Below are 25,311 nucleotides of genomic sequence, written 5' to 3'. Positions count from 1 at the left end.
AAGGGAGGGAGGGAAGGGGAGCGGAGTGATGACAGCTCATGATGTTATACATTGCAAATGCGAGCTGGGAAGTGACCGAGTGTGGGTTAATAAGCCGTAGAACGCGGAAAGAGTCCAGAGATGACAATGCGGCGTATGTAAGGGCATGGGGAAGCTGAAAAGAGGGCTTGTGAAAGCACCTAAAACACGCAAAGTATTTTGGAAGGCAATCGCCAGCATGATGACATCCATCACAGCTGAGTTTCAAAAGAAAAAACGGGTGCGAGCCAAACAGCGTCTGTTTCTGTTACCTACAGTGACCTTCTTTCCTTCTCTGTCATTCCACAATCCTCCTTTCCCCCCATTATTCAGCTCCTCGCTTCCTTTTTCCATCGCTCTAGCCTTTTCTTTTCACACTTCACTCCCTTTTACACCTCCGTCTCCCTCCGCCGACTTCGGTTTGCTGCCGCTTCCCCTTCCTCCCTTGCCTGCTAATCTATTCCAGAAGAAAGGCTACCATGGAGAACGCATAACAAGTGCTCATACTTCAGCACGGGCCAAGAGAGAAATAACACAGAGAAGGAAAAATGGGAGTGGGGTACAGACAGGCAGAAAAAGGAGAGAAAGTGTTTATTCAAACTCAAAGCTGACTCCTTTGTTGTGGTAGGGACCTGTCTTATATTAGAAGTCTGAACTCCCTTCAAAGTCTGGAAAGATGGAAGATGGGCCAAAAGGAAGAGAAGGAACGAGACAGAGGGAGACGAACAGAAGAAGGAGAAATTCCTATTTTGTCTGAAACTGGTAGAATTGGACATGAGGAATGAGCGGAGGATAAAGAGACAGAGAGAGCTTGGAAGGAGGGGGGGGGGGGGGTAACTCCATTGAGAGAATAGATGAACTATGCTCAGTTCTGGACCGTGAACACATTCAAACCATTCAGTCAAAGCTTTGATGGAGCCTTTGATTTCAAATATTGATATTCATAAGTGCTTTGGTATATGAGAAATCATGTGCTCATGCAATCTAGAGCAGTTGTGATGTAATGTTGATTTCCACAAGAATTCATTTCCACTGTCTAAAGGCCCGTTCCCACCAATAATGATAACTATAAAGATAGCTATAATAATAGCGTCAACACAAACGCACAATAACATTCTGTTTGTTCTAAGGGCATTCTGCAGTTTTGTCACCTGCCACATTAAATGCTTGAGCTCTTTAAAGCTGGATGGATTCTGATTGGCTGTCAATGTTTTAGTCATTTATCAGCTGGAAGAAAATTGTTGTGAAACTGATTCTAATGAGATTGTGTGTGCACTGCTATTTTTTCAAATTTAGAACAAATTTTAAAACTATACAGTGAGACGCTTACAATGGAAGTGAATGGGGCCAATCCAATCCCGATCTCATGAGAAAACTTAAAAGGAAAAAAAAAAAACATAATTTACTCATTTACTCACCCTCATGTTGTTCCAAACCTGTATGAGTTTCTTTCTTCTGCTGAATATAGAAAAAGCCGATATTTTGAAGAATGTTGGTAACCAAACAGTTGACGGTAGCCACTGACTGCCATAGTGTTTTCTTCCATACTATGGAAGTCGATGGCTATCGTCAACTGTTTGGCTATCAACAAGTTTGGCAGCAATTTTGTACAAATTCAAAAGGTCCACTCTTAAGTGTCCCATTTTTGCTTTAAATCCTCAAAAAATTGGCCCTATTTACTTCCATTGCCCCACAATAGAAGTAAATATGCTCAGTTTATTAAGGATTTAAAACACCGTTTTTTGATAATCACCTTAAACGTACCTTCAAGAAAACTAAAACAGAATATTGAAATTCAAAGAGTTCTGAGAGAATGCACATTTGATACCTTTCACATGAAGTTCTCTGGACTTCATCTAAAAATTCAATCTGGGTGGAGGGCCTGAAGTCCAGACACTGAAAGACAAAGAGCAGAGAAATGCTGGTACAAAAGGTTATACAATCACAACGGTGAGTGTGATCCAGTCACCCAGGCTTCCTAACTCAGTCTAATATAACTGTTCGCACAACCGGGTGTGTATACGTTACATATCAGATCATTATGACCTGCTAATTGCTCAATGCTCTCCAGTGGAGCTGAAATATCAAACCATTACACTAATCAAAAATGTTTGTTGTCTCTGGAAATTATGGGATTTTTAAGGTGAGAGGAAAAGAGTTATAGCATTCTGGAAATGTGACACGGCTCATTTAGGATGTTCAAAACCACCATGCGGGCCGTGACCTGTCTAGCTACCCGCTAATTTACATCTCTCTCCTTCACTCGCACACATCTATTGCTCCTCCTGGATGGGGCACAGGGGTGCTGGGGCGAGAGAAGGGGGGTGGAGGAGCATGCAGTGCTGGCGCTTGTTGGCTGACCCGGGTGTCTGCGGTTCCATCGTGGTCAGAGGAGGGGGGAACTGGGCGGTGTTTCTGAAATCCCTGTGAAATGTTCATTTTGGAACGACTTGTTGCTTACATACCTCTCTCACACCCTCTCTTCTATTTTGAAGTGTTTAAATATGGCCTAATATTGCTCAGTACCCCTTTTAGGTTTTAACAGAAGTCTAATTTTTAAGGGATGCAGTAAGTAAGTGTTTGTTTAGGTTTAGCTGGTACTTATTTGGCGAGATGGTGTCAGTGGTTTTACACTTTATACTGACACCTGTTGGTGTGGATGCACTGTTGCTTGTTTGTTTATCTTTAGCATTCTACCAGTTCATTTATTTTCCTCTACCTTACACATCTGTATAATGAATATTCTAGATTTAATCACGACAGATTTTTATGGTAGTAGGCAGCTGTTTGTGGGTTGTTTGTTTTATCACTCTATAAGAGGCTGCTGGTTATAGAGGAATTATGTGTGTGAGAGTATAGACGTTTGATTTTTCCTGTGTTATTTAAGTGTATTTATGTAAAACGCTTAAAAATGCATTAATTAAGCAATATTATTATTAACTCGGGCTAACACGGGGATGTGATGTCAACATGACGGCCACCAAGAGGGGGCGCCCCGCTCCATGCAGATTAAAACTGTTTTTTTTTTCTGCAAAACTGACATTACTTGAATCTTATCGCACGTGGTATTTCTCAAAACACTGTTTAACGGGTTACTTCGCAAAATGATGACTGAATGCAGCTTTAAGCTGGACGGATGGGCTCCTTTCCCGAACGCTTTCCGTTTAATAAAAGGTCACTCGGTTTATGTAAGCAGTTTCAAAATGCTGAAAGTTTTGAATTCGGTTATTGCTGGACGGTCGAAGCGCTTCTCTTCCATCGCTCCACCTTGGTGATGATAAGTGAGCTAGAAACATCGTCCCATCACCATCCCTGCCCCTGCGCGCACCCCGCCCATCTCCGTTCCACTTCAGCTGCGCTTCCTTCTCATTCAGCAAACGCACTGTCCTGTGGCGAGAGAGGGGTCCTTTCCACCCCACAGCCAAACAAAAGAAGCCTAGAAAAGGAGCAAATCTAGCAAAGACTTCTTAAAGGGCAGGAGGACCCCTGATTTCTGCGTTTTTGTGTGAAGACAGCGGCGTTCTTGAGGATATTGCAGGAAGGAACACTGGGAAGCGTTTTAATATCCATCTACTGGCAGTGTGTCATGTGGAGTGTGGGTCACACAGGAGGATGAGCTGTTTTTCACCTGTCGTTCTCCAGCATACAGCTGAACAGGTTTGCTTGCGAGAAGACTCTCTCTGAACAATCCTCCAACACGCGCTCAGATGCTCACCTGGGTCTGTGTCCGGTTTTGGCTCCAGTTTTTAAAACCGTCGCCTCAGAGATCTCACTGTCCGGGGTGATAGAAGCGCTGGAGCGATGCAGTCCGTGCTGTCCTCTGCTGTCGTGCTGTAAGTTTCACGTGGAATTATTCCGTTTGAGTTGAAGGCTGTGTTGTAGCGAGTCTCCATCTACTGATGGGTCCACCGTTTTGTCCAGCTTGAGCAATTGTTGTGTTTCCCATCTCTGGGTCAGACGATAGCCTCAGCAGATGCTGTGTTCTCATAATAACACTTCCCACCCTGTGACTGCTCAGATAACAGCAGCATAGACACTGATGATGAGAATTTCATGGTCTGAATCCTGCTTGGACTGTAGGGTAGAAGTCCTGTGTTGGTCAGTACAAATAAGGATGTCATAAATTAAATTAAACATAAATTAAATTACAATAAATTAAAACTACCAAGAATATTTACATTTTACAAAACGTTTATATTATATTATATTAAAATAAAATAAAATAAAAAAAAAATAAAAAAAAATGTAACCTAATACTCCTGGCACACAATCATTGGGGCCTTAAGGGGTCCCCTGTTTATGGTTTTATGGTCTTTTTGGTTTATGGTTTTCTTGACACATGACAACAAAATGGCTTCCTTCATGTTGGTTACACCACAGTGACTTCAATTATGTGGGCAGATGTTTGTCAGTATTATTATTATAATTTTTTTAAATTCAAATTCAAATTCTTCACTTCTTATTTTTTATTTATGTATATTTTTTAACATCATAACATTATACTAATGCCAGAATTTATTTCTTAAATAAATTCAGATTTATACTTTTATTTCTTTTTATTTTTTCCCCCCTTTTTATGATCTTCAGACTGTTACCTTGCCTTTTTTTTTGTCAATTTAGAAATTGACAGCATGCTCATCACAGGTGTATTCTATGCCACTGTGTATATGATTATTTTTTTAAACATGTATTTATTTTAATTCACTTAATCCACACAGAAAATAAGCATCATTTAACCATATATCAAAATCAGTAACAATATTTTGTTTAACACAAATTGTCATAAAATAGAAGAGACTGTAGCTGGTTGAATCAGGGTTCATTCATGGGTCATAATCGGTCACAAAATTGTCACTTTTGAGTATTTGCCCTACTGATCCATGGTAATATATTAAAACCTGTCGAGGTGAGGACACCTTTTTAATTTATGTTAAAACAAAAAACACTTAACCCCAGCACCTAAAAAAAAAAAAAATCTATATCAAAATATATAGATAGATAGATAGATAGATAGATAGATAGATAGATAGATAGATAGATAGATAGATAGATAGATAGATATATAGATAGATAGATAGATAGATAGATAGATAGATAGATAGATATAAAACATATGAATGCTGGTTAATAAAAATGGGAAGTGATCACATTTTGTTAGATTGGATGCCTGTGATACATTATGATGGCTGGCTGACTTCATTTAAGAAAAGAGAGTGAGTGAGGCTGGTTGGCATATGTATAAAGTATTATTAACAATTCATAGCAGATTTGAACATTGATCTTTAAATACATGCAGACACTCACATGTGGTGTTAGTTTGGGTTAAAATAAACAGCTTTTCTTCATGTTGCATCCTTCTTGGATGCACTGAAGTCTTTTAACACTGCCAAAAAAAACCAAAAAAACATCAATAAAAAAAAAAAAAAAAAAAAATATCATAATACTTCCATATCTTTATTATCTAAGGACTTAAGCTTTCATTTGCACTTAATTGGCTTATCTTAACAAGTGTGCCATCCAACCTTAGTCTCCCCTACACAAGTTTAAAAAGCCACTAGAGCAAATGCAAATGTCATACAATCACGTGTCTTTTCTATTTCTCTTTGGCCAGATGCTTCCAGGTCATGTTACTGTTCTACAGCCCATTACAGGTGCTTACAGTCTGCATGTGTTACTGATAATAAAACCATATATCAATTGATAGTTCATAAATCAATGAAAGTGATTTGTGACTGACTCCTGTGTTTGTGCAGGTGTTAGCAGTGGAAAATGTTAACTTTGGAGTACACGTAGAGAATCAGACAGGGGTGCGAGACGGCCTGAGCCGGAAACACCATCGGGTTTACCAACTATACAGTCGGACCAGCGGAAAACACATCCAGGTGCTTGGCAAAAAAATCACCGCCATGGGAGAGGATGGGGATAAATATGGTAAGGAATCATCTGAATGCACTGGTCAACCTGTACACATTGAATTAAATAACTAACTGATTGCACCCAGATAATAAAATAAATCTATATATATATTATGAGAATAAAATACACATTATGTATATATACACACACACACACACACACACACACAATTATTTACACTATTTAAAATATAAAATAAACAATAATAAAAAAGTAAAACTGGGTTAGGCTAACCGAGACTTGTCATAGCACTTGCATATTAATGCACTTTTGTTGGTTTTGATTGCTTCTATTTTCCTCATTTGTAAGTTGCTTTAGATAAAAGCATCTGCTAAATTAATAAATGTACATGTAATATTATTTAAATAGTAATTATTTATATTGGTTATTTTGTAAATACAGTACTTAATATACACAATAATTAATAAGGGATTTCATATATTTTAATTAGTTGTATTAGTTATGTATGCCTGAGTTTGTGTAAAATTATAATAAATTATATGAATATAAAATTTTAAAATAATAATAATAATAATAATAATAAAATTAATAAAATTATAAATACAATTGTTCATGTTACTACTTTTACTACTTATGCTAACTGAATAAATGTAAATGTATATTAAATACATTTATAAATAAATATATAGTTAATATTTTAAAAAAATATATATCTAATTACCTAATTATCTAAAACCACTACCACACTTCTGTACTAAATCCTGAAGTTAAAATCCTCTGCCAACCATAGTTGTCTTGCTAAACTGTAATTTCTATGACAGTGCATCTCATGCATTCGAGTGTCAATTATTTTGATTTATATTTCTTTATGTATTTTTGTGTTTCTTCAAGCCCAGCTCGTGGTGGAGGCCGACACCTTTGGGAGTCAAGTGAGAATAAGAGGAAAAGAGACAAACTACTACTTGTGCATGAACCGTAAGGGGAAGCTTGTGGGCAAGGTGAGTTACTGAGAAATTACTGTACTTGATATTGTAGAGTTAATATCCTATAAATCTTCACGCCCTGATGAGGCTTTCACAACACTGATTTGAAACAACCTGTAAGTCTCAGTGTGAAAACCTCATAAAACGCACATCTTGGATAAAACGCACATGTTGGATTCTTGATAAAAAATAAATTAAAAAAAGCAGGCAAAAATTAGCTTGTTTCGCAATAATTCTGGTGAGATCATAATTCATCACAAGATTGTATAGTTAGACATGGGCAGCAAGATTACCCAGGTTGGTACTAAAGGGGCCGAATTGTGGCTAGAAAAAATACCCCACACATTACACCACCAACCTGGAAGTTGATACAAAGCCGGATGGAGCCATGCTTTCATGTCGTTCATGCCAAATTCTGACCCTACCATTTGAATAATGCAGCAGCAAGACTCATTTGACCACGCAACCTTTTTCCAATCTTCTGTTGTCCAATTTTGGTGAGCCCGTGCAACTTGTATCCTCAGTTTCCCATTCTTGGCTGACAGAAGTGGCACCCGGTGTGGTCTTCCGCTGCTGTAGCCCATCTGCTTCAAGGTTCAATGTGTTGTGTTTTCAGAGATGCTATTCTACATAGCTTGGTTGTAATGAGTGTTTATTTGAGATACTGTTGACTTTTCGATCATCTTGAACCAGTCTGGCCATCCTCCTGGCTTCAAGGTATTTTCACCACAGAGCTGCCACTCATTTTTAGACCATTCTCTGTGTGTGAAAACAACCACCTCACATTTACAATCACTTAAGTCCCCTTTCTTCCTTGTTCTAATGGTCGGTTTGAACATCATGCACAGATGCTGCCATGTGATCAGCTGATTAGATGCATTAATGAGCAGGTGTACCTAATAAAGTGGCCGATGAGTGTATAATAAACAAGCCTCTTTTTAATGAAAAGATGTACATTTTTCCATTACAGAAAGACAGCAGCGTAAACGGAGGCTGTATTTTCATTGAGATAATGCTTGAGAATAACTACACCGCTTGGATGTCAGCGCGCTATGTGGGCTGGTACATTGGCTTCACCAAAAGGGGCCGACCACGCAGAGGTCCGAACACGTTACCCAACCAGCGAGACGTGCATTTCATGAAACGCTTCCCTCCAGGAGAGCAGCCCGACCTGCAGGCCTGCAGCTTTACCACGGTCAGCAAGAGGAGCAAAAGAGTCCAGCAGACCTCCACTGCTCCCCCACCACTCCAGTAATACTACAATCACTGACTGTTGCGCAAAGATCACGTCTTACAGAGGATCTAGAGACGCTCTTCCTTACAACGCAAGTAGGTTAGGCTTTAGGACCGACCTTTCGGTAGAAGTCACAGTCAGAGGACAGACAAGGTTGCTTAAACATTGTGTAATCATGCAAATATAACCAAAGACTCCTGGGCAAGTGTCCAGTCACTAAACCCTGACAATAAGGGGACCAAGCACTTCAGAGGCCAAAGAATTCCCCTCTAATGTCTAGTGCCACTATAAAAGAGCAAAGAGCTCTAATTGCGTTGAGCTGTATGGCTGGAAAACTGGCAAGTGCGTGGTATAATATGCATTTTGTTGAGACTTTGTGACTTGGATGCTTATGACCAAAAGGGCAATTAAAGGACCTACTTTGTGAACTCATCAAATTCAACTTTGGGCCTATAACAGCCATGAGATTGTAAACAAGAACCAAAGTCATTCAGAATGTATTTGTCAAGAAAATCTTATTAGACATCCTGGTGAACATGTAGTTTTGATTTCACATTTCACCAGGAGCATCTAGAGTCTTTCATATTCTTCCAATGAAAAAGTGTAATTTAAAGGGAGTGATATACAACACTACCGTTCATATGTTTGGGGTTGGTAAGATTTTTAAATGTTTTTGAAAGAAGCTCCTATACATTTGATCAAAAACAAAAAAAAAAAAATACAATTTACAGTAACTTTTCTGTTTTAATATATTTTAAAATATACTTTATTTCTGTGATGGCAAAGCTGACTTTCCAGCAGCCATTCCTCCGGTCTTCAGTGTCACATGATCTTTGAGAAATCATTCTAATATGCTGATTTCCTGCTCAAGAAATTTCTTGATTTGAATGTTGAAAACAGTTGTGCTGCTCCATATTTTGTTGAAATCGTCCAAAAGTACAATACAACAGTATTTAATAACAGTTGATCAATTTAACTCATCTTTGCTGAATAAAACCTTCATTCCCCTAAACATTCGAACGGTAGTGTAAATATATTTTTGGCAGCACAGAATGTCAAATTAAATATTCTGCCCACTAATAAGATGGTAAAATCCCCCATAATCCACAAAACAAAGTATGAAGAAGGGCATGTAAATAACAAAGTATGTGAGCAAACACTGATCTGCACTGATGTTCATGGGGGTTTAAAACAAAATATCCATTATTGGCCACAACATGAGATGATACACTCTAGAGAATTAAATTTATCAGAGTTATTTGAACTGACCCCGGAGCTTCCAGCCCTGTAAGTGTTGTAATGCTAAATGTTGCAGTTACTGTTGCAAATTACTCTGTCCCAAAACCACTTGGGGCTGGTGAAATCTTGAGAGATGAAATATTTTGATACTAATCATGTTATTAAAATATTTATTTTGTGGATGCATTGATCAATGGGTTTCATCTTTTGACACCTTTACCCTGAACACTGGTGTATTTTGGGGTCTCTAAAACGGTTTTATTGCCACCTGGTGGACCCAGAGGGTATAAAACTACAGCCCTGAAAGGCACACAGATTGCAAACCATGTAAAACAAACTAGAACTAGAGTTCGAAACAATAAGAAAGCTAAACTGTAGAACAAAACCAAGAAGATTTAAACACGTAAGACCTCTTTTGAGGGTTTGTCTGTACTCTAGTCATCTACTACATTCCGGATCAGCCATACTGGGCAGTAGTCGTCTCTCTCTCTCCCCCGTCTGCAGACTGACTTTGATCCTCCCTCTTTATAATGTCTCCATCTCTCTCACATTACTTATGTCTTACAATCTGACAGTAGCCTGCCATCATTCATTCTAATACCTTACTTCAATGGAATTTTATTCTAAAGTTCGCACAGAATAGAACTCTGTGATTCTTGAGATCTCGGACTAAAATATTGCTCCACGTTCAAACATTTTTTGAATTGCTACAGCTCTGAACTGGGCTCATATTGTGGCTGTTGCCATGGTGGCGTTCATAAGGAAAGCTGAAATCAAATAAGACGAAAATGACAGTACTGCCAATTTCCACATATTCGGAGCAGGAGGTAAACTTAAATATTTGAACAGCGGCCCTGCGATTTCTGGAGGTCTTGGCAGCCACGGCAGCAGGTTACTGAAATCTGGGCCTGTCGGAGAGCCTTTATCTCAAAAGAGCAAATCATGCGTACACACACACGAAAAACACAACACGCTTGTGCAAGCTTCTTAACACTCCTTCACAGTCAAGTACTTTATTCTTATTAATAACGCTTTTTTCTTTAAAAAAATCTGTTCAATATACAACACCATTTTAGACGAGACAATTCTGTTTACAACTAAATTCAGATCAGTTATGGGTCATTCAAAACCTAGACGAGCAGACAGTGAAAAGGGGAACGAGACGGACAGCGCTAAAAACGAGAAATGGAGGGACATATCAGGAGAAGAGTCAAAAAACTACAATTATTCATACGATTTCACAAGAAAAGAAAACATGAAGTCAATTTCCCAACTTAAAAAAAAAGAAAAAGCATAAAAAAAACAACAACATAAGACAAAAACCAAGGGGTTGACCAGCACACGTTACACGTCCCATCGCTCGCTCATTCATGCAGAACAGTCCAGAGGGAAGGAAGGCACTCAGACCTTGCCTTCTCCCTTTAGTTTTTCATCTTTTACTTTTTGAATCAATAAAAATAAAACGAACAAAAGATAGATACAGAGTTCATGGGCCCAGGGGGCGGAGCCAGGGCAGCTGTCACTCTGTACGCGGTGGCGGGGGTGAGAGGGGGGCTCCACGCCCACCCTTTTGCTCTCTGCTTAATGGCATCTCTCTCTCCATCTTTTCTCCACCTCCTCTTCCGCAGAGAGAGAGAAAGAGAACTGACGTGGTTTGTGTCGTGGGGCGGCCCTCAAATCGACTGAAGAGGGGGAGAAATAAAATGGACAGATGGAGAGAGGAGGGTGAAGGGAGGGGGGTGGTGGTGGCGTTCCTCGACCTTTGATCCTGGCACACTTCCACAGAGACTGGGTCACCCAAACAGTCTCCACACACACTCGCACACACTCCGCACGCCACCAGGGCTTCCCTGTCAAGAGATCACATGTATGCAAGTTAGAGTTCGTATTTTGATGTGTGTGTGTGTGTGTGTGAGAACTCTGTGTGTGCTACCTGCTATCTGGATATATAGGTATAGGTGCGGGACGGCGATCGTCCTTCTGTCTGCCCGTTGGTCGACACGTTGAGGAAGTCCCAGATAAGGATAGTGTCATCGTGGGAACTGCTGATGATCTGGAACTCGTCGAACTGGAGCCGGAACACTCGGCCAGAATGTTCCTACACGCAGACAGACTATATTAAAACAATTCATATATGACAACACTGCTGCGAATCAAAAACAGTCACAGACTGGGAATGACGTGACGCAAGAAAATGGTGCTATAAAAGTGTGACAATGCAGAGGGCTGATTAACTACACATGACCAAGATGAGTGACGGACCAGAGACTCTTAAGAGTGAATAACAGAGCAGTTAACTTTAGTCAAAGAGCAATTAATCAGCTGTTTGGGGATTTGAGATTATTGCTGAAACGTTTGTTGTCTTGTTCACATTTAAAGATTTGTCCTTAAAAAAAAAAAAAAAAACTGAAGAGCCTGAAGACGAGGAGATGGAAACTCACCACTAGTGTACGTAGACACAGAGTACTGGCTGGGGCTCGTGGATCGAGAGCAGCTTGTAGGTCCCATACTTTAATTTTACTGCGCACACACACACAAACATATTAAAACACATTAGACAATACACAAAAAATAAAATATATGACAGTCATAAATCCATGGTACATCGGTTAAAATACCCTTTCTCAATCTTATGTTGCAAAGCAGCTCTAGAGGCGCATTAAACACATAATCTACAGATAATCTGTGATTCAATTGTGGGCTTTGTGGGATTAAAAGTGACTGCTCCCTCGGCTGTGTGGGTATTGTGCACTGCTCATGTATCAGATTAATGACCGGAGCACAGGGAGCAGACAAACGCAACTCCACAATTAAAGATGTGAGAATAAAGAGATTATTCACATTAAGGCCAGGAATAAACCAGCCATAATCCAGACCAAAAAAAAAACGCTTAAATTTAATCCCCCAGACTACACTACGTTTCAGCAATGGCAGTGAGAGAAGGTCAAGGAGGGATTTTGCTATTGATATATTTTTAAATGTGCATCTCAATTTCCAATGTTACATTTTTATTTTTTTTATTTTTTTTGAGTCTTTTTATGAGCAATTCCCCTCCCAGTCTTATTTGGCTGTCACCAAACAGTTGCAAAAATTGTTTTTCCACATTCTGTTATTCTTCATTGCACTGCAATGAAAAAAATGACAATAAAACTTCCTTCAACTTTGAACTAGACTCAGAATCAGACTTAGAAGTACCCGTCATATGCTCCACTCACGATCCGCTTGTTATCAAAGCGAATACAGCGAACAAGCTCCTCGTGCCCTTCCAAAACCCGCAAGCAAGCTCCACACTCGATATCCCACAGCCTGGAGAAACAGATTAACAAATTTTGTGAGAAAATAAATCATACAAGTAAAGAATACTAACTGGCTGAATCCAGGTCACATTCTTACCCCCAAAAAGAGACAATTTTACAAACAAAAAAAAACAAAGAATCAGGTTACATTTCGCATGAAGAAAATAAAGTCCCTTATGATTTTTTGCACATTACTTTCAGACCATTTACACTCAAATTATTTTTATTTTCATTACTGTTCACTACATAAAAGAATTATACTTAAACTTAGTTTATACACCATAGTAGCTGATTTGATTTAATGAAATGAATAAACAGAAATAAAATACAAGAAAGAAAGAATGAAAAGAAAGAAGATTTGAATTAAGTATATTATTCTCACAAAGCCTACATTTTTAATCAAAAATACAGTAAAATAATAATGTGTAATACATTAAATATAACAAATTTAAAATAAAATGACAAACAAAATGAATAAATAAAAGTAAACAATAATTAAAAAAAAAAAACAACGTTTTACTGGTATTTATTAATTTACTTTTTAACGCCATGCCAGCATCAAGGCTATTTCCATGGCAATCTTTGAATATATTATACAAGGTATACAATTAACAAAAGGTTATAAAAGACATGTCACATGTATACCAGACAAAAATTCTAAAAATACATTCAGGTGATATTTTTAAATAAATCAGTTAAACACACCTCTGTTTTACTGGTAAAAATGTACTCAAGTCACCTGTGTATTTTTGACATTTCTTGATGTGCACTCAACTACTATTAAACAAACTCGAATGATTGCGTATTCACACACACCTGATGGTGTTGTCTGAGGAGCCGCTGACCACGAGTCTGTCTCTGTACTGCAGGCAGGCAATTCCTCGCTTATGACCGTTTAGTGTCCGAACAAACTCACAGGTGCTTGTACTCCACACCTGCAAAACACAGTACATCACACATCAGGATTAAACATTAAATACTTTAAATCTGTTCCAAATCACTGCCACCTATCCTTAGAATAATCCGTAGGCATATTTAATAAAATACCAGTAAATTTATACTTATGTGTGTGCATGAGAAAACACCTCCAGACATCTACACACACCAGCCCACATTGCCCTGCCTCATTATTTGGGGAATGTTTAGATAGGGTGGGGGCTACAGAATGACTTGGCACCCCTCCAAGAGTGATGGGTGGGCTGGATCAGGGCTGTCTGTTTCTGGAATCTCAAATGCTCCGAGTCCAGCATCTAGAGCGGCATGAGTGCTGAAGAGGACTCTGGGCAAGAGCAAGGACTATAGCGTTTCTGCAGTCTACAAAGAATTAAGAAACTATTACACTGGTGCCCTCTGCTGGGAACTTCTGTGCTAAAGTCCAGCTGCATGACAATACAGCCTAGTCCACTGAAGCTTATTGTCATCAAGAATCAACACACTTAGACAGGATGGGGCCGATACATATGAAATCAGATAAAACACAGAACATTGATCTGTGGTTTGATTGACAGCTGATAACTGTCATTCAGAGATCAGAGCGCTGACCTTTATGGTTCGATCCCCAGAGGCAGAGACAATGTACTTGTCATCAAAGTCGACCACATTGACGGCAGCCCTGTGTCCGACGAGAACCCGGCGGAGACTGATGTCCGTAGGAGAGGCCATGTCCCACACGGCGATGGAGCGATCCTTTGAGCAGGTGACCATGAGCCCGTTACAGAATCGCAGGTGGAGCACGGCCTCGTTGTGGTGGATCAGAGTGTTCAGAACCTCCCCCGAGTTCACATCCCACACTCTGGGTAAAAAGAGAAGGCAAGCATGAAGTCCCTTATCCATTCCAGCTGAACAGACATGTGGAGTGTTTGTGCGGAGGTGGGGGGGGGACTGGAAACTGGGGAAGAAAAATATGAACAGAGGACATACAGAGAGCAAGAGAACGATAGAAATCTGACCTGACAGTGGAATCAGAGGAGCCGGTAACAATGACTCTCTCATCGTATTGCAGACACAGAACAGAGCCTGTGTGCCCCGTCAGAATCTTCAAACACTCCAGAGTCTGTTTATCCCATATCTGAATACAAACACACATGACGTCTTTTTACAACTGCAAACACCATGAATTTCACAATGTCAAATATAAACTTCTGTTAACTAGATTAGACTCATCATTAAAGAGAAAAAAAAAGAAAAAAAAAATTCTATCTAGGATGCACCAATATTAAGTCAACAACTATTTGTATTATTTAGGCCAATATCAATTACAATTGTCAAGTTTTATCTAATATCTTTAAATAACAAAATATTAAATAAAATAAAATATTTTTTCTTTTCGCTAATATTTGAAGGTAGTGTCACATGTTCCTGATTTTTTTTTTGCTCAAGAAACATTTTATCTTTAATGTTAAAAAGACCTTAATATTACTTCACATTTAAGATTTTTTTTTTATTAAAAAAAGTTGAATGAACAAATTTAAAATATAAATCCTTGTAATACAAAAATGTCTTTACTGTCACTTTTGACCAATTTAATGCATGCTTGCAGAATAAAAGTATTAATTTCTTCCCCCTTACTGACCCCTATTTTTTAAAATATATTTGCTATTTACATTTTTCACGACTACTGGCGTCATAAATTTAAAGGAGTCATAAACTGCCTTTTTTACTTTGTAGTGTTCTCTGAGGTCCACTTATAATGTTAAAGATTTTTAAATAAAAAAAAGGGCATTTTTCTGTTCTGTTTTGACCCCCCTCATCTGAATGCTCTGTTCGAATAGGCGTGGCGGATTGTAGACTCTGAAATAAATGCCCACTGCTATGATTGGCTAACAATTATGCATGCTTGGCAACCTACATCCTTCACAGACAGACTCTGCTGTGTTTTAGATTAAAAACGCATAAATACTCATGTCAAACTATCTGTAATTACAGACAAAGCAATAGTGACCACATAATAAAAACAGTTACTCACACTTGTGTGCAGTGCTGGGTAAGTTACTCCAAAAAAGTAATTAATTACTAGTTACTAATTACATCTTCAACAGTGTAATTAGATTACTCTCTCCAAAAAGTATTTAATTACTTATTACTTTCTAAATCCTATAGTCACACTTTAGATTAGAGTCCAATTCTCACTATTAACTAACTATTAACTATGACTTTTGCCTCAATATACTCCTAATTAGCACTTAGTAAAGTAGTTAAGTTTAAGAATTGGGTAGGATAAAGGATTTAGAATAAGGTCTTGCAGAATAAGACATTAATATGTGTTTTTTTTTTTGTTGTTTTTTTGTTTTTAAGTAATAAACAGCCAATTTCCCTGTAATATTCATGCTAATAACCAGCTAGTTAATAGTGAGAATTGGACATTAAAGTGTTACCAATATTCTTATTAACTAAACAAATTATTTAAAGTGAGAAGAGGACATAAAAAGCATGCATTTTAAGGTTAGACTTTTTTGTTAAATCCACTATTGTAATTATGAATATTTTACAGTCTATACACCGTATTAAGTTCAATTACATAAGTAACTGTTATTAAATTACAGAAACTAATTACTTAGAAACTAATCACACCCAACACTGCTTGTGTGGTGCGATATCAGATCCAACATAGTCATTACACTGTCATCTTTTAGTTTCAGGTTCTCAAAATCCTGTGTTGAATTGTTCCTTGTTTGTAAACAAATCTGCAATAAATTGAAGTGAACAAAGGACCAAGTTCTTACTGATATGGTCTGGCACTTCATTAAAAATAAAGTTCATCAAATAAAGTTTATCATTTGGTTTCTGCATAGACCTGCGTCTACGTCTCGCTCTCGTAAACACTACATGCATGAATTGGTGGGCGGGGCTAAACAGGCAGTGACGTAGAAGCAAATGCTGATCTTCTGCGGAGGTGTTAAGCCACATTATTACTTCAAAAATTTTGATTTCTCAGTTCATGACCCCTTTAATAACAATAACCTTTTACTGATATTGTCAACTCTGCCACATCCCCTAGATATACACTTGCTGAAATTCTCTCACAGCAAGTGCAGTAAGAACATTGGACTGTACCACAGAGTTTAATACTACGAGCAAGGAAATCTAACAAACCCCTACATAAAACCAGTATCAATAGTCATTTTTGCCTTAGAAAGTGTGACTTGAATCATCTCACCAGTTTCAATACCCTCTCTCTAGTTTCTGATTTATAATACAAAAGGGGAGAGATTTGAAAAACTCAAGCACGTTTCTATTTAAAGAGCTGTTTAAAGAGAAATCATGTTCCTCTAACTGGTGAAAAAAAAAATCACACATTTGCTAAATGTGATTTAACACATCATAAGCGTAATTCACGAGAACACGGTTGTGGTTAGTGTTTTTAAAAAACACCTGCATATGGATGCACTCAGACGTTGTGGTTTTTACTGGAGATGACTTCACTAAACCCACACGAGCTTCACTAGAAATACACCGGCAGAGCGCGGTCGCACCTTGATGGAGTTATCGCGTAGACCGCTGATGATCTTTTCATCGTCATACTGAAGGCAGTAAACACCTTTGCTGTTCTCCGACCTACACTGGATCCTCTGCAGGTTATGTCGGCCACACCTCCAGTTTGCCTCGATGGTCTGGGAACATGAACAGCAATGTCATATATCAGCAATTTAATTACACACATCTAATTTATTTGATTTGATCAAAAATGATTATGCACACACATTAACTAAATCAGTGGCCCGTTTTATCAAATATAACTAAAATAACTGACGGCTGCATACTCTGCTTACTCACAGGGCAGCTATGAAAAAGACAAAGAGCTGGGTAACATGAGGCCTACCGCCTACCCCTGAGGTGTAATCACTGGTCCTGCTCGTTCAAATGAACAAACAAACCCTTACTACCTCCCTTTCCTTAAAAACACTGACATGAGCAGACAAGATCTTACATCGTATTACACTTAAAAGGACAAGAGAGAAAGAAACGATGGTTGCTTTGCCCACCACAACAACCTCAATAATTATTTTATAAATAAAGACAGCAGTATTATTATTTAGGAACTTATGAACTTCCGTTTCTCGAACATTTAACATTTATTTCCCCCTGTGAAGGAAATGGCAATAAACATTCCTGATAAACTGACATAAACAAGCATCTTCATAATTCAAGGCCAAATAAGATGCACAAGACAGTCTAAATGTCTGGTGGAGAATTACACCACTGAGAGATAATGACGAGGTTGTTGTTAAATGAGGGGGTTTGGGGGATGTAAACAGTCATATCAGCACTGAGACTCACCACTGGTGTCTCTCTGAAAGGCCTTTCCACAGCGGGTCTGTCCGAACCATCCTCTCAATCAGCTTCTTCCACAACATGCCTTCGGATATCACACGCTGCCATTCTTTACACACCAGCTCAGCCGAACAAAGCGAGCGTGCGTCCAGGAAGGACAAGATGTTCTCCGCTATATGATCCAGACCCTGAGCTGGAAGACAAATTCAGAGTGATTTCATTTAAATGGAATAGGACACTTAAAAAAAAAAAAAGTTAACTAAAATGTATGTATCAGGAAGGGACTGGGTAGTACAAAGTAGACATTAATGATAAACATGGAGATTGGAGAATGCAAGAGGGGTTTAAAAAAAAAAAAAATGCAAATAATGTGGTTTGATGATGTCAGCTAAAATGAAAAACTTCATTCTAATATGCTGATATGGTGCTTGAGAAACATTGCTTTTTTATTATTATCAGTGTTGTGCTGCTTAATATTTTTGTGGCAACTGTGATACATTTTTCAGGATTCTTTGATATAGAAAGTTAATTTATTTGAAATGGATATTTTTTGCAACATCACAAATTTCTTCAGTGTCACTTCTGATCAATTTAATGCATCCTTGCTGAAAAAAATTATTGATTTCTTTCAAAAAAAGAATCTTACAGGCCACAAAATTCCATTGGTTGTGTATTATTTGGTTGAAATACAAACAGGAATTTTATTCTAAGAATAGGGCCATATGATTTCCGCGATGCAGAAAGTGCGGATGGAATCACGGAATCCAGTTATAAAAACAGAACTTACAGTTTAACACGGAATATCAAATGTTCAATTGTAAGTCGCTTTGGATCGAGCCAGCTAAATCAATGTAAATGTATATAACGGAATTTGTCAAAGTTTGGATAAATTAATCAAAATGAGGTCATTAACCGACATATTAAACCGCAAAAAGACTAATTAAATATGAATCCTGCGTGTACGTGTCTCCGTGTAAATGAATGACGCAGACGCGCATTTTGTTTACTACACCTTATGAAGCGCGTGACGCTCGTGGTGATTTCAGCGTCTGCCATCTCACTAAATGAGGACATAAATACATGAACAACATCTCCAGAACTGCTCCGAGAGTACTTCATGAGCATTTTGCCTTTTCATTTGAGTACAACTAGTATCATTTACACAAAAATTTCAAAGGTATTCACAGCAACCCGTCAAAATAAAAGTTTGGTTTAACTTGAAGACATCGCGCCAGAAATATTACTAATATTCAGTAGAATGTACGTAATACTACTACTACTGGAAAAAATTTTAACTATTTTTTAAAAAATAGTCACACAATATTTCTTCAATGTTTTAATTTGGTAACAATAAAAAAAAAAATTTAACATTTCATAGGGCCCTAAATATGCAATTTTTGTTAAACTTTTAATAAATTGACGCTAAATTGTATACGTTTCATGATTTTAATTAATTAGACATGCTTTTTGATTAATAAAATTCAATTTAAGAATTAAAAAGGAGTCCAGAAAATTAAAACGGAATTTGTACAAAAAAAAAAATAAATAGAATTTGGGAAAAAATAAAACGGATTTCATAGGGCCCTTTAAGAATAAAATACACTGATGTATTGTGATTCAAGTTTGGTTTCAACTTTAGAGATAAAACAGGCAAAGACAAACTTGGTCTCTTTAATCTTAAGGCTATATTTTAAGAGTAATGGACACCCCCTCCATTAGAAATGGCATTTTCAGAATAAGGACTCCGTGTGTGTTACCTGGCAGTGCCGTAATGAAGTCCCTTTGGAGCATGGGTTTGAGGTAGGAGTTTATGTGGCCGTGTTGGTAATGGCACATGCGTGAGATCAGGTGTTCCACAAACTCCACCTGGTCTGCCTCAGACCACAGATCAAAGAGCTGGATGCACACGTCCTTCTCCTTCTCGTAATTTCCCTCTGACGGCCGCTTCCTAGAGCCTGTCAAAGGTCCATTACTCACCTGAGGACAGATAAAAGTAGGCTGGGAGAATTGTAAAAGGAAAAACAAAGAAATAAATATATTAGATGAGACAAAAGAAAATATTTATCGGAAACATAGCATACTATGATAATATTTTAAGGCAGATGTGTTAACGTGGCAAAGAACAGTGCTGCAGGTGCTATTAATCCCAAACAACTCATCACTTAATGTTCTGTATACAGTCATTTTTGAGCACTTAAGTGACACTTAAAACATTTCAGAAAATTGGCAAAAACAAACTTCAAGCAAAAACAAGAATTTTGTTTCTTTGTAGAAATGTTTAGAAAAAAATTCTGACATTTTCTAGAAGTCAAAAATTAGAAACACGATCTAACGTGTGGTGGAGATTTAGGGGAACTGATTTCAAATTCATTAGAATACATCTGGTTTTGTTAAAAATATATCCAAAAATGCCTTTAAAATGTGAAGATAGCCCTTAGAAATCTAGCTTAATATGTCTGCAGATCATGCCACTAGGATTCACATGAAATTCAAGTATTTTGAAGTGTCTTACATCAGGGGTGCCCAAACTCAGTCTTGGGGGGCCGGTGTCCTGCAGAGTTTAGATCCAACCCCAATTAGACACACCTTAACCAGCTAATCAAGCTCTTACTAGGCATACTAGAGACCTCCAGGCAGGTGTGTTGAGGCAGGTTGGAGCTAAACTCTGCAGGACATTGGCCCTCCAGGACCGAGTTTGGGCACCCCTGTCTTACATCACTGTGAAAAGTTTTGGGGTCAGTAAGATTTTCTTTTGAAGAAATTAATCCTTTCACTCAGGAGGAAATATTCAATTGATCAAAATGACACCAAGTACATTTATAATGATACAAAAGAGTTCTAAAATAAATGAATGATGTACTTTTCATTAAAAAAAAAAATAATAATAATAATAATAATTCCTTAAAAGCTACCACGGTCGGTTTCCACAAAAATAAGATTAAGCAGCACCACTATTCTCAACATTGATAACAACAAGAAATGCTTCTTGTGCAGCAAAGCAGCATATTAGAATGATTTCCGAAGGATCATGTGACACAGAAGACTGGAGTAATATATTGTTATATTATATTGCATATATTGTATGAAGTTTTATTAAATTGTAATAATTTAATCAATACCACCTTACTGTATTTTCGATCAAATGAATGCAGCCATGCCGAGCACAAGAGACTTCAAAAACATTACAAAATCTCACCAACACCAAACTTTTGAACAGTAGTGTAAGTGTCCAGATAATTTTGGGGCCAATGCAATTATCCAGGACATCTCAAAAATGCAAGAGGAAACTTAAACACACAGAAAACAAAAGCCTGTGGAAATGGACACTGAGGTCTTCCAGACGCAGATTAGGCCATGCCCTACAACAAACCCCTAAATCAACAGTACTTCACAGGGGTGTGACGAGAGCTCTTTCAGATATATTTGCATTACACTGGCCCTTTCACCAGTGGTATGTAATGTAAAGCATGTAAGATATTATGTTCACATCAGGCAAGTGGCCGCATAATAAACAGGAAAATTACGCAGTGAAGTCTTTATCCAGTCATAAAAACAGAATTCACAGTTTAACGCGGAATGTCACGGAATTACACTTAAATCACAATATGGACTAGTATCTGTAAATATAAAGCCGCAAAAGTCGATTTAAATATGAATCCTGCATGTCTCTGTTAATGAATTGCGCAGACGCGTGGTTTACACACACACTGAAGCGCGCATGACACTCGCTGTGATTTCAGCGTCTGCCGTCTCACTAAATGAGGACGTAAACACATGAACAACATCTCCAGAACTGCTCAGAGTCACTTTATGAGCATTTTGCCTTTTGATTTTCCACAGAATTGTAAAGGTATTCACGGCAACCCGTCAAAATAAAAGTCCGGTTTGAAATAACAACAATAGAATGTACACAGCCTACTACTACTAGTACTACTACTAAAGTGAAACAAACATTATTTTAAAGGAATAATCACACATTTCTTCCATGTTTTAATTTTTGTTTTAATATTAAATCCCCTCTGTTTGCCAAAAAATAAAGTTTGCTTAATTTTCAATAATTAAATGATGAGATTAATGTTTTATGCCTTCATTTGATAACCAGATTTACAAAAATGTAAATACACAACAGAATTTCTGAGGGGGAAAAAAAATAATTAAGGCTGCTTTAAGAAAAAATAAAATGAATAAATTAAGTTGTGTTATGCATTCAAATAGTTAGACATGCTAAAACACATAATTTGGTAACAATAAAAATATAAATAATATGGTGAAAAAAAATAAAACATTTCATAGGGCCCTAAACATGTATTTTTTGTTAAACTTTGAATAAATTGATGTGAAAATGTATATACTATTAAAAAGGAGTTGAGAAAAATAATGAAAAAAAAAAACTTTTTTTATTAAAGTGGAAATCAGTTTACTAAATAATAAACTTGACTGACTGCTACTTTAAAGGGATATTATTTGTGTTGTTTATTATTTATTTTTATGTATACTATATTATTTTGTGCAATTACTTGCCTGTCAGTTGAGTTTGTGGCAAAACCTTTTTCAGTGTTTACATGTTTATACCTGCATAAAATGTATTAAAATAGATGTTTAAAGTACATAAAGTACAATTTGATTTCAAAATGCACCTATTTTTTTGCATTTTGTGTTTTTCAGTTGAATAAAATATTTTTCCCTATATTTTTCATCTTTGCAGATTTCTTTAGAAAAGTTTAAAAATCTTGTCTCGTTCTCGTGACTCGTCTCGTCTCGTGGGATAAGTGTCTCGTCACACCCTTGTACTTCAGGATAGAAAATCCTGCATAGTTCAGGGAGAGGCTACACAATAGATCCTTATTGTTCTATCCGTTTATTATTTTATCAGACTTTGACGCACTTTACTGAGGTACCTTTCACCTCACCTTTATCAATGTGATCTTTGGGGAGCGGTCTGCAGTCTGCGAGTCCATGACAGAGATGTTCTGCAGAAGAAAAATCACAATGCATTATTATTATTTTTTTTAATCAATAGTAACGTCTGCTTTAAATCAAACTAAAACAAAAATTGAAAGACCACAATATGAATCAGAACTACTCCTATACATAACCCTGCTCGCATACGATCATAATTACATTGCATTGTTTGTTAGAAAGCAGATAAAAGGACTAAGCACCAGCATATGATCTGCGTGTGCTGAATAATTGGACAGATTCTCCATCAGCATGCAGCAAAGATGTGGGATGGGGCAGGGCGTGTGGGCATTTGGGTAACGTGTCAACAGCTGTCCCCCATCCAAGGCCACCACAAGGATATGCTTACATCCCAAATACAGCCACGATAGAGATGATACCATCCATATAGTAGCTCTTAATATCCACAACACAGCACCTGCTATAATCCATAATCACTGAATATCAGCCAAACTCTTTAGAAACTCAGGCTCTCTGGACTAAATAAAGCAGTGGGATATTGAAGCAGGACACTGACACCAGTGTTAATTTAGCAGCACTGAGATAGTATTAGACTTATTAATATCTTTATTTCAGTTTTTTTTCCATTTTTTTTTATATTTTTGTAATTTTGTTGAGTGATTATTATTATTATTATTATTTATGTCAACAAAGTTTTAATTACTTAAGTTTTATCTGTAGTTATTTTAATACTTCAAGTTCAACTTAATGAAAATGGGAAATGCTACCTTGACAACCCAAGTTTTTCCTCCAAATAACACCAATGTTTTCTATAGTTTTAGTTGACAATAATAACCCAGTCTGACACATGATGACAAAGTCTGGGATTCTTTTCAAACCATCCTTCTAGGTCAGCGGAGCAGGAAGTGCAGATTTATTATGAGTCTCTGCAGTCTATACACATTCACATGGCGTGTTATCTTCAAGCAAAAGCCATTTATCTGTCTTCCTCAAGCTTCACAATACAAGTGGACAAACTCAAGTGCATTCACTCCTACCCTTTTCACAGTATCCATGGCAACAAGAAGCAAATCTACTCTGCAAAACTGATTCTATAATGTTATTGTATTGACTAGGAGAGATACTGATTCAGACACAACCTTATTAATTAAGAGCACATTTAAACAAGTCATTAACTTTTAATTTTAAAGATACCATAAAAACGTTTTATATTAATAATAGAAATACTGTATTCAAAATTAATAGAGACTAACGTTCAAATCTCGTCAAAAATCAATTTTAATAACAAAAGCTGCATGTTTAAGTAGTAAACGATTTTTTAGGAATTCAGCTTATGTTTCATAGAATTGCGGTTTAGAAAATTGTGAAACCAAAAAAATAGTGCGTTTAATAAGAGAATATCGTAATTAGTTCGAGTAGGCTAATGGTTTGATGTGGTTAGCCACCTAGCAGCTTGCTGCTTTCGCGTCAACAATTAACGTTTGTATCTCACGAAGAAAAGTGTGGGGTTACTAAAACACAAATGTTAACTCATCCAAACACGATGTTGAATTAGTTGACGACATTTTTATAGTTGCTCATCACTCGGCTCAAAAACGTCATTTAAAATTGACAGCAGTCGCGGTTACTTCCTATTACGCAGCTTTAAAGACCAGTTAAAATGAGTCGTGAGACGTAAACGTTGCGTTATTGTGAACGAGGAGTGATTGTTTTAAACACTTTAAAACATAGTTGAGCGTTTTTAGACTTTATGTGACCCACAGCTCGTCGTTGGGACCAAATTATAGGCAGGATTGAGTGGCGCAGAGGCGCCGCAGTGAAGCTCAGGGCACCGGCTGAAGTCGATGAGACTCGGACTCACCACGATGCCGCGGCAGCTTCCCTTCCTTCGCCTCCGCGACTAACTCAACAAACATCCTCAGTCCCCGCCAAGAACAACTGTTCGCCTTGTCTACTAACGTCTCAGCTGTTGTTTTTAAGGAAAGACAGAGGCGAGAGACGAGAAAACGACCAAGAGAGACAGCGATACACAGTAGGGCCCTCCCTGTCAGCCGAGCCAGCCATTTCTCTCTCCTCACCCCTCCTTCCTTCCTCCCTCTCTCTACTCAGCCGATCCCTTCCCACTCCACAGGCTAGTTATATTCAACCAGGCTACTCTTTATAACCGCTAATATGGATTTTATAAACTCTAAAGTCTTGAGAACATACTAGAAAATGTTTTCGAAGCACACCCGGGTACTCACCATCAGCTCTAAGGTTTTGTCCTCCATCTCCGGCTCCATGTTTGTTCCCCGAAACTCGCAGTGAAAATGGAAACCCCGCCCTGCGACACAATCACGTCACGAAAGGAGGCGGAGAAAGCAGTCTTGTATCTAATGCTCCCATTGGCTGGCAAATAAAAAACGTGCGTTGTGATTGGATCATTTCTGCTGCTAAGGTACAAAGCGGTTACAGACGCAGTACGTCATAATCG

The 25,311-nt window shown here is 37.7% G+C and overlaps 2 protein-coding genes across 2 annotated transcripts; one reads left to right on the top strand and one right to left on the bottom strand.

Annotated features, from left to right (window-relative positions):
* The first annotated feature begins 3,183 nt into the window (after positions 1-3,183).
* LOC109099003 (fibroblast growth factor 18-like) lies at positions 3,184-8,856 on the top strand. Its single transcript, XM_042732403.1, has 5 exons — positions 3,184-3,851; positions 5,630-5,669; positions 5,772-5,949; positions 6,787-6,893; positions 7,849-8,856. Exons 1-5 carry the CDS (start codon positions 3,820-3,822, stop codon positions 8,131-8,133), a joined length of 642 nt encoding a protein of 213 aa, XP_042588337.1. The 5' UTR covers positions 3,184-3,819; the 3' UTR covers positions 8,134-8,856.
* A 1,482-nt stretch (positions 8,857-10,338) lies between these two features.
* On the bottom strand, positions 10,339-25,227 carry LOC109098998 (F-box and WD repeat domain-containing 11-B). The gene is made up of 12 exons (XM_042731990.1): positions 25,082-25,227; positions 22,829-22,888; positions 19,676-19,895; positions 17,924-18,111; positions 17,120-17,263; positions 14,597-14,715; positions 14,190-14,439; positions 13,464-13,582; positions 12,547-12,657; positions 11,793-11,871; positions 11,285-11,449; positions 10,339-11,201 (listed from the first exon to the last, which is right to left on the bottom strand). Exons 1-11 carry the CDS (start codon positions 25,118-25,120, stop codon positions 11,288-11,290), a joined length of 1,491 nt encoding a protein of 496 aa, XP_042587924.1. The 5' UTR covers positions 25,121-25,227; the 3' UTR covers positions 10,339-11,201; positions 11,285-11,287.
* Positions 25,228-25,311: the final 84 nt, after the last annotated feature.

This window comes from Cyprinus carpio, chromosome B10 (assembly GCF_018340385.1).
Source record: "Cyprinus carpio isolate SPL01 chromosome B10, ASM1834038v1, whole genome shotgun sequence".
NCBI classification, from domain to species: domain Eukaryota; kingdom Metazoa; phylum Chordata; class Actinopteri; order Cypriniformes; family Cyprinidae; genus Cyprinus; species Cyprinus carpio.
This window is presented reverse-complemented; position numbering and strand designations above follow the sequence as displayed.

What these genes read in the sequence shown, in the direction of transcription:
- LOC109099003 (XM_042732403.1), top strand. Translation starts at nt 3,820, where the DNA reads ATGCAGTCCGTGCTGTCCTCTGCTGTCGTGCT. An exon ending in TGTTCTACAGCCCATTACAG is followed by an intron (nt 5,670 to 5,771) that starts GTGCTTACAGTC and finishes GTGTTTGTGCAG; the next exon opens with GTGTTAGCAGTGGAAAATGT. An exon ending in AGAGGATGGGGATAAATATG is followed by an intron (nt 5,950 to 6,786) that starts GTAAGGAATCAT and finishes TGTTTCTTCAAG; the next exon opens with CCCAGCTCGTGGTGGAGGCC.
- LOC109098998 (XM_042731990.1), bottom strand. Translation starts at nt 25,120, where the DNA reads ATGGAGCCGGAGATGGAGGACAAAACCTTAGAGCTGATG. An exon ending in TACGCGATAACTCCATCAAG is followed by an intron (nt 14,716 to 17,119) that starts GTGCGACCGCGC and finishes GTTTGTATTCAG; the next exon opens with ATATGGGATAAACAGACTCT. An exon ending in TCCTCAGACAACACCATCAG is followed by an intron (nt 12,658 to 13,463) that starts GTGTGTGTGAAT and finishes CTGTTTCTCCAG; the next exon opens with GCTGTGGGATATCGAGTGTG.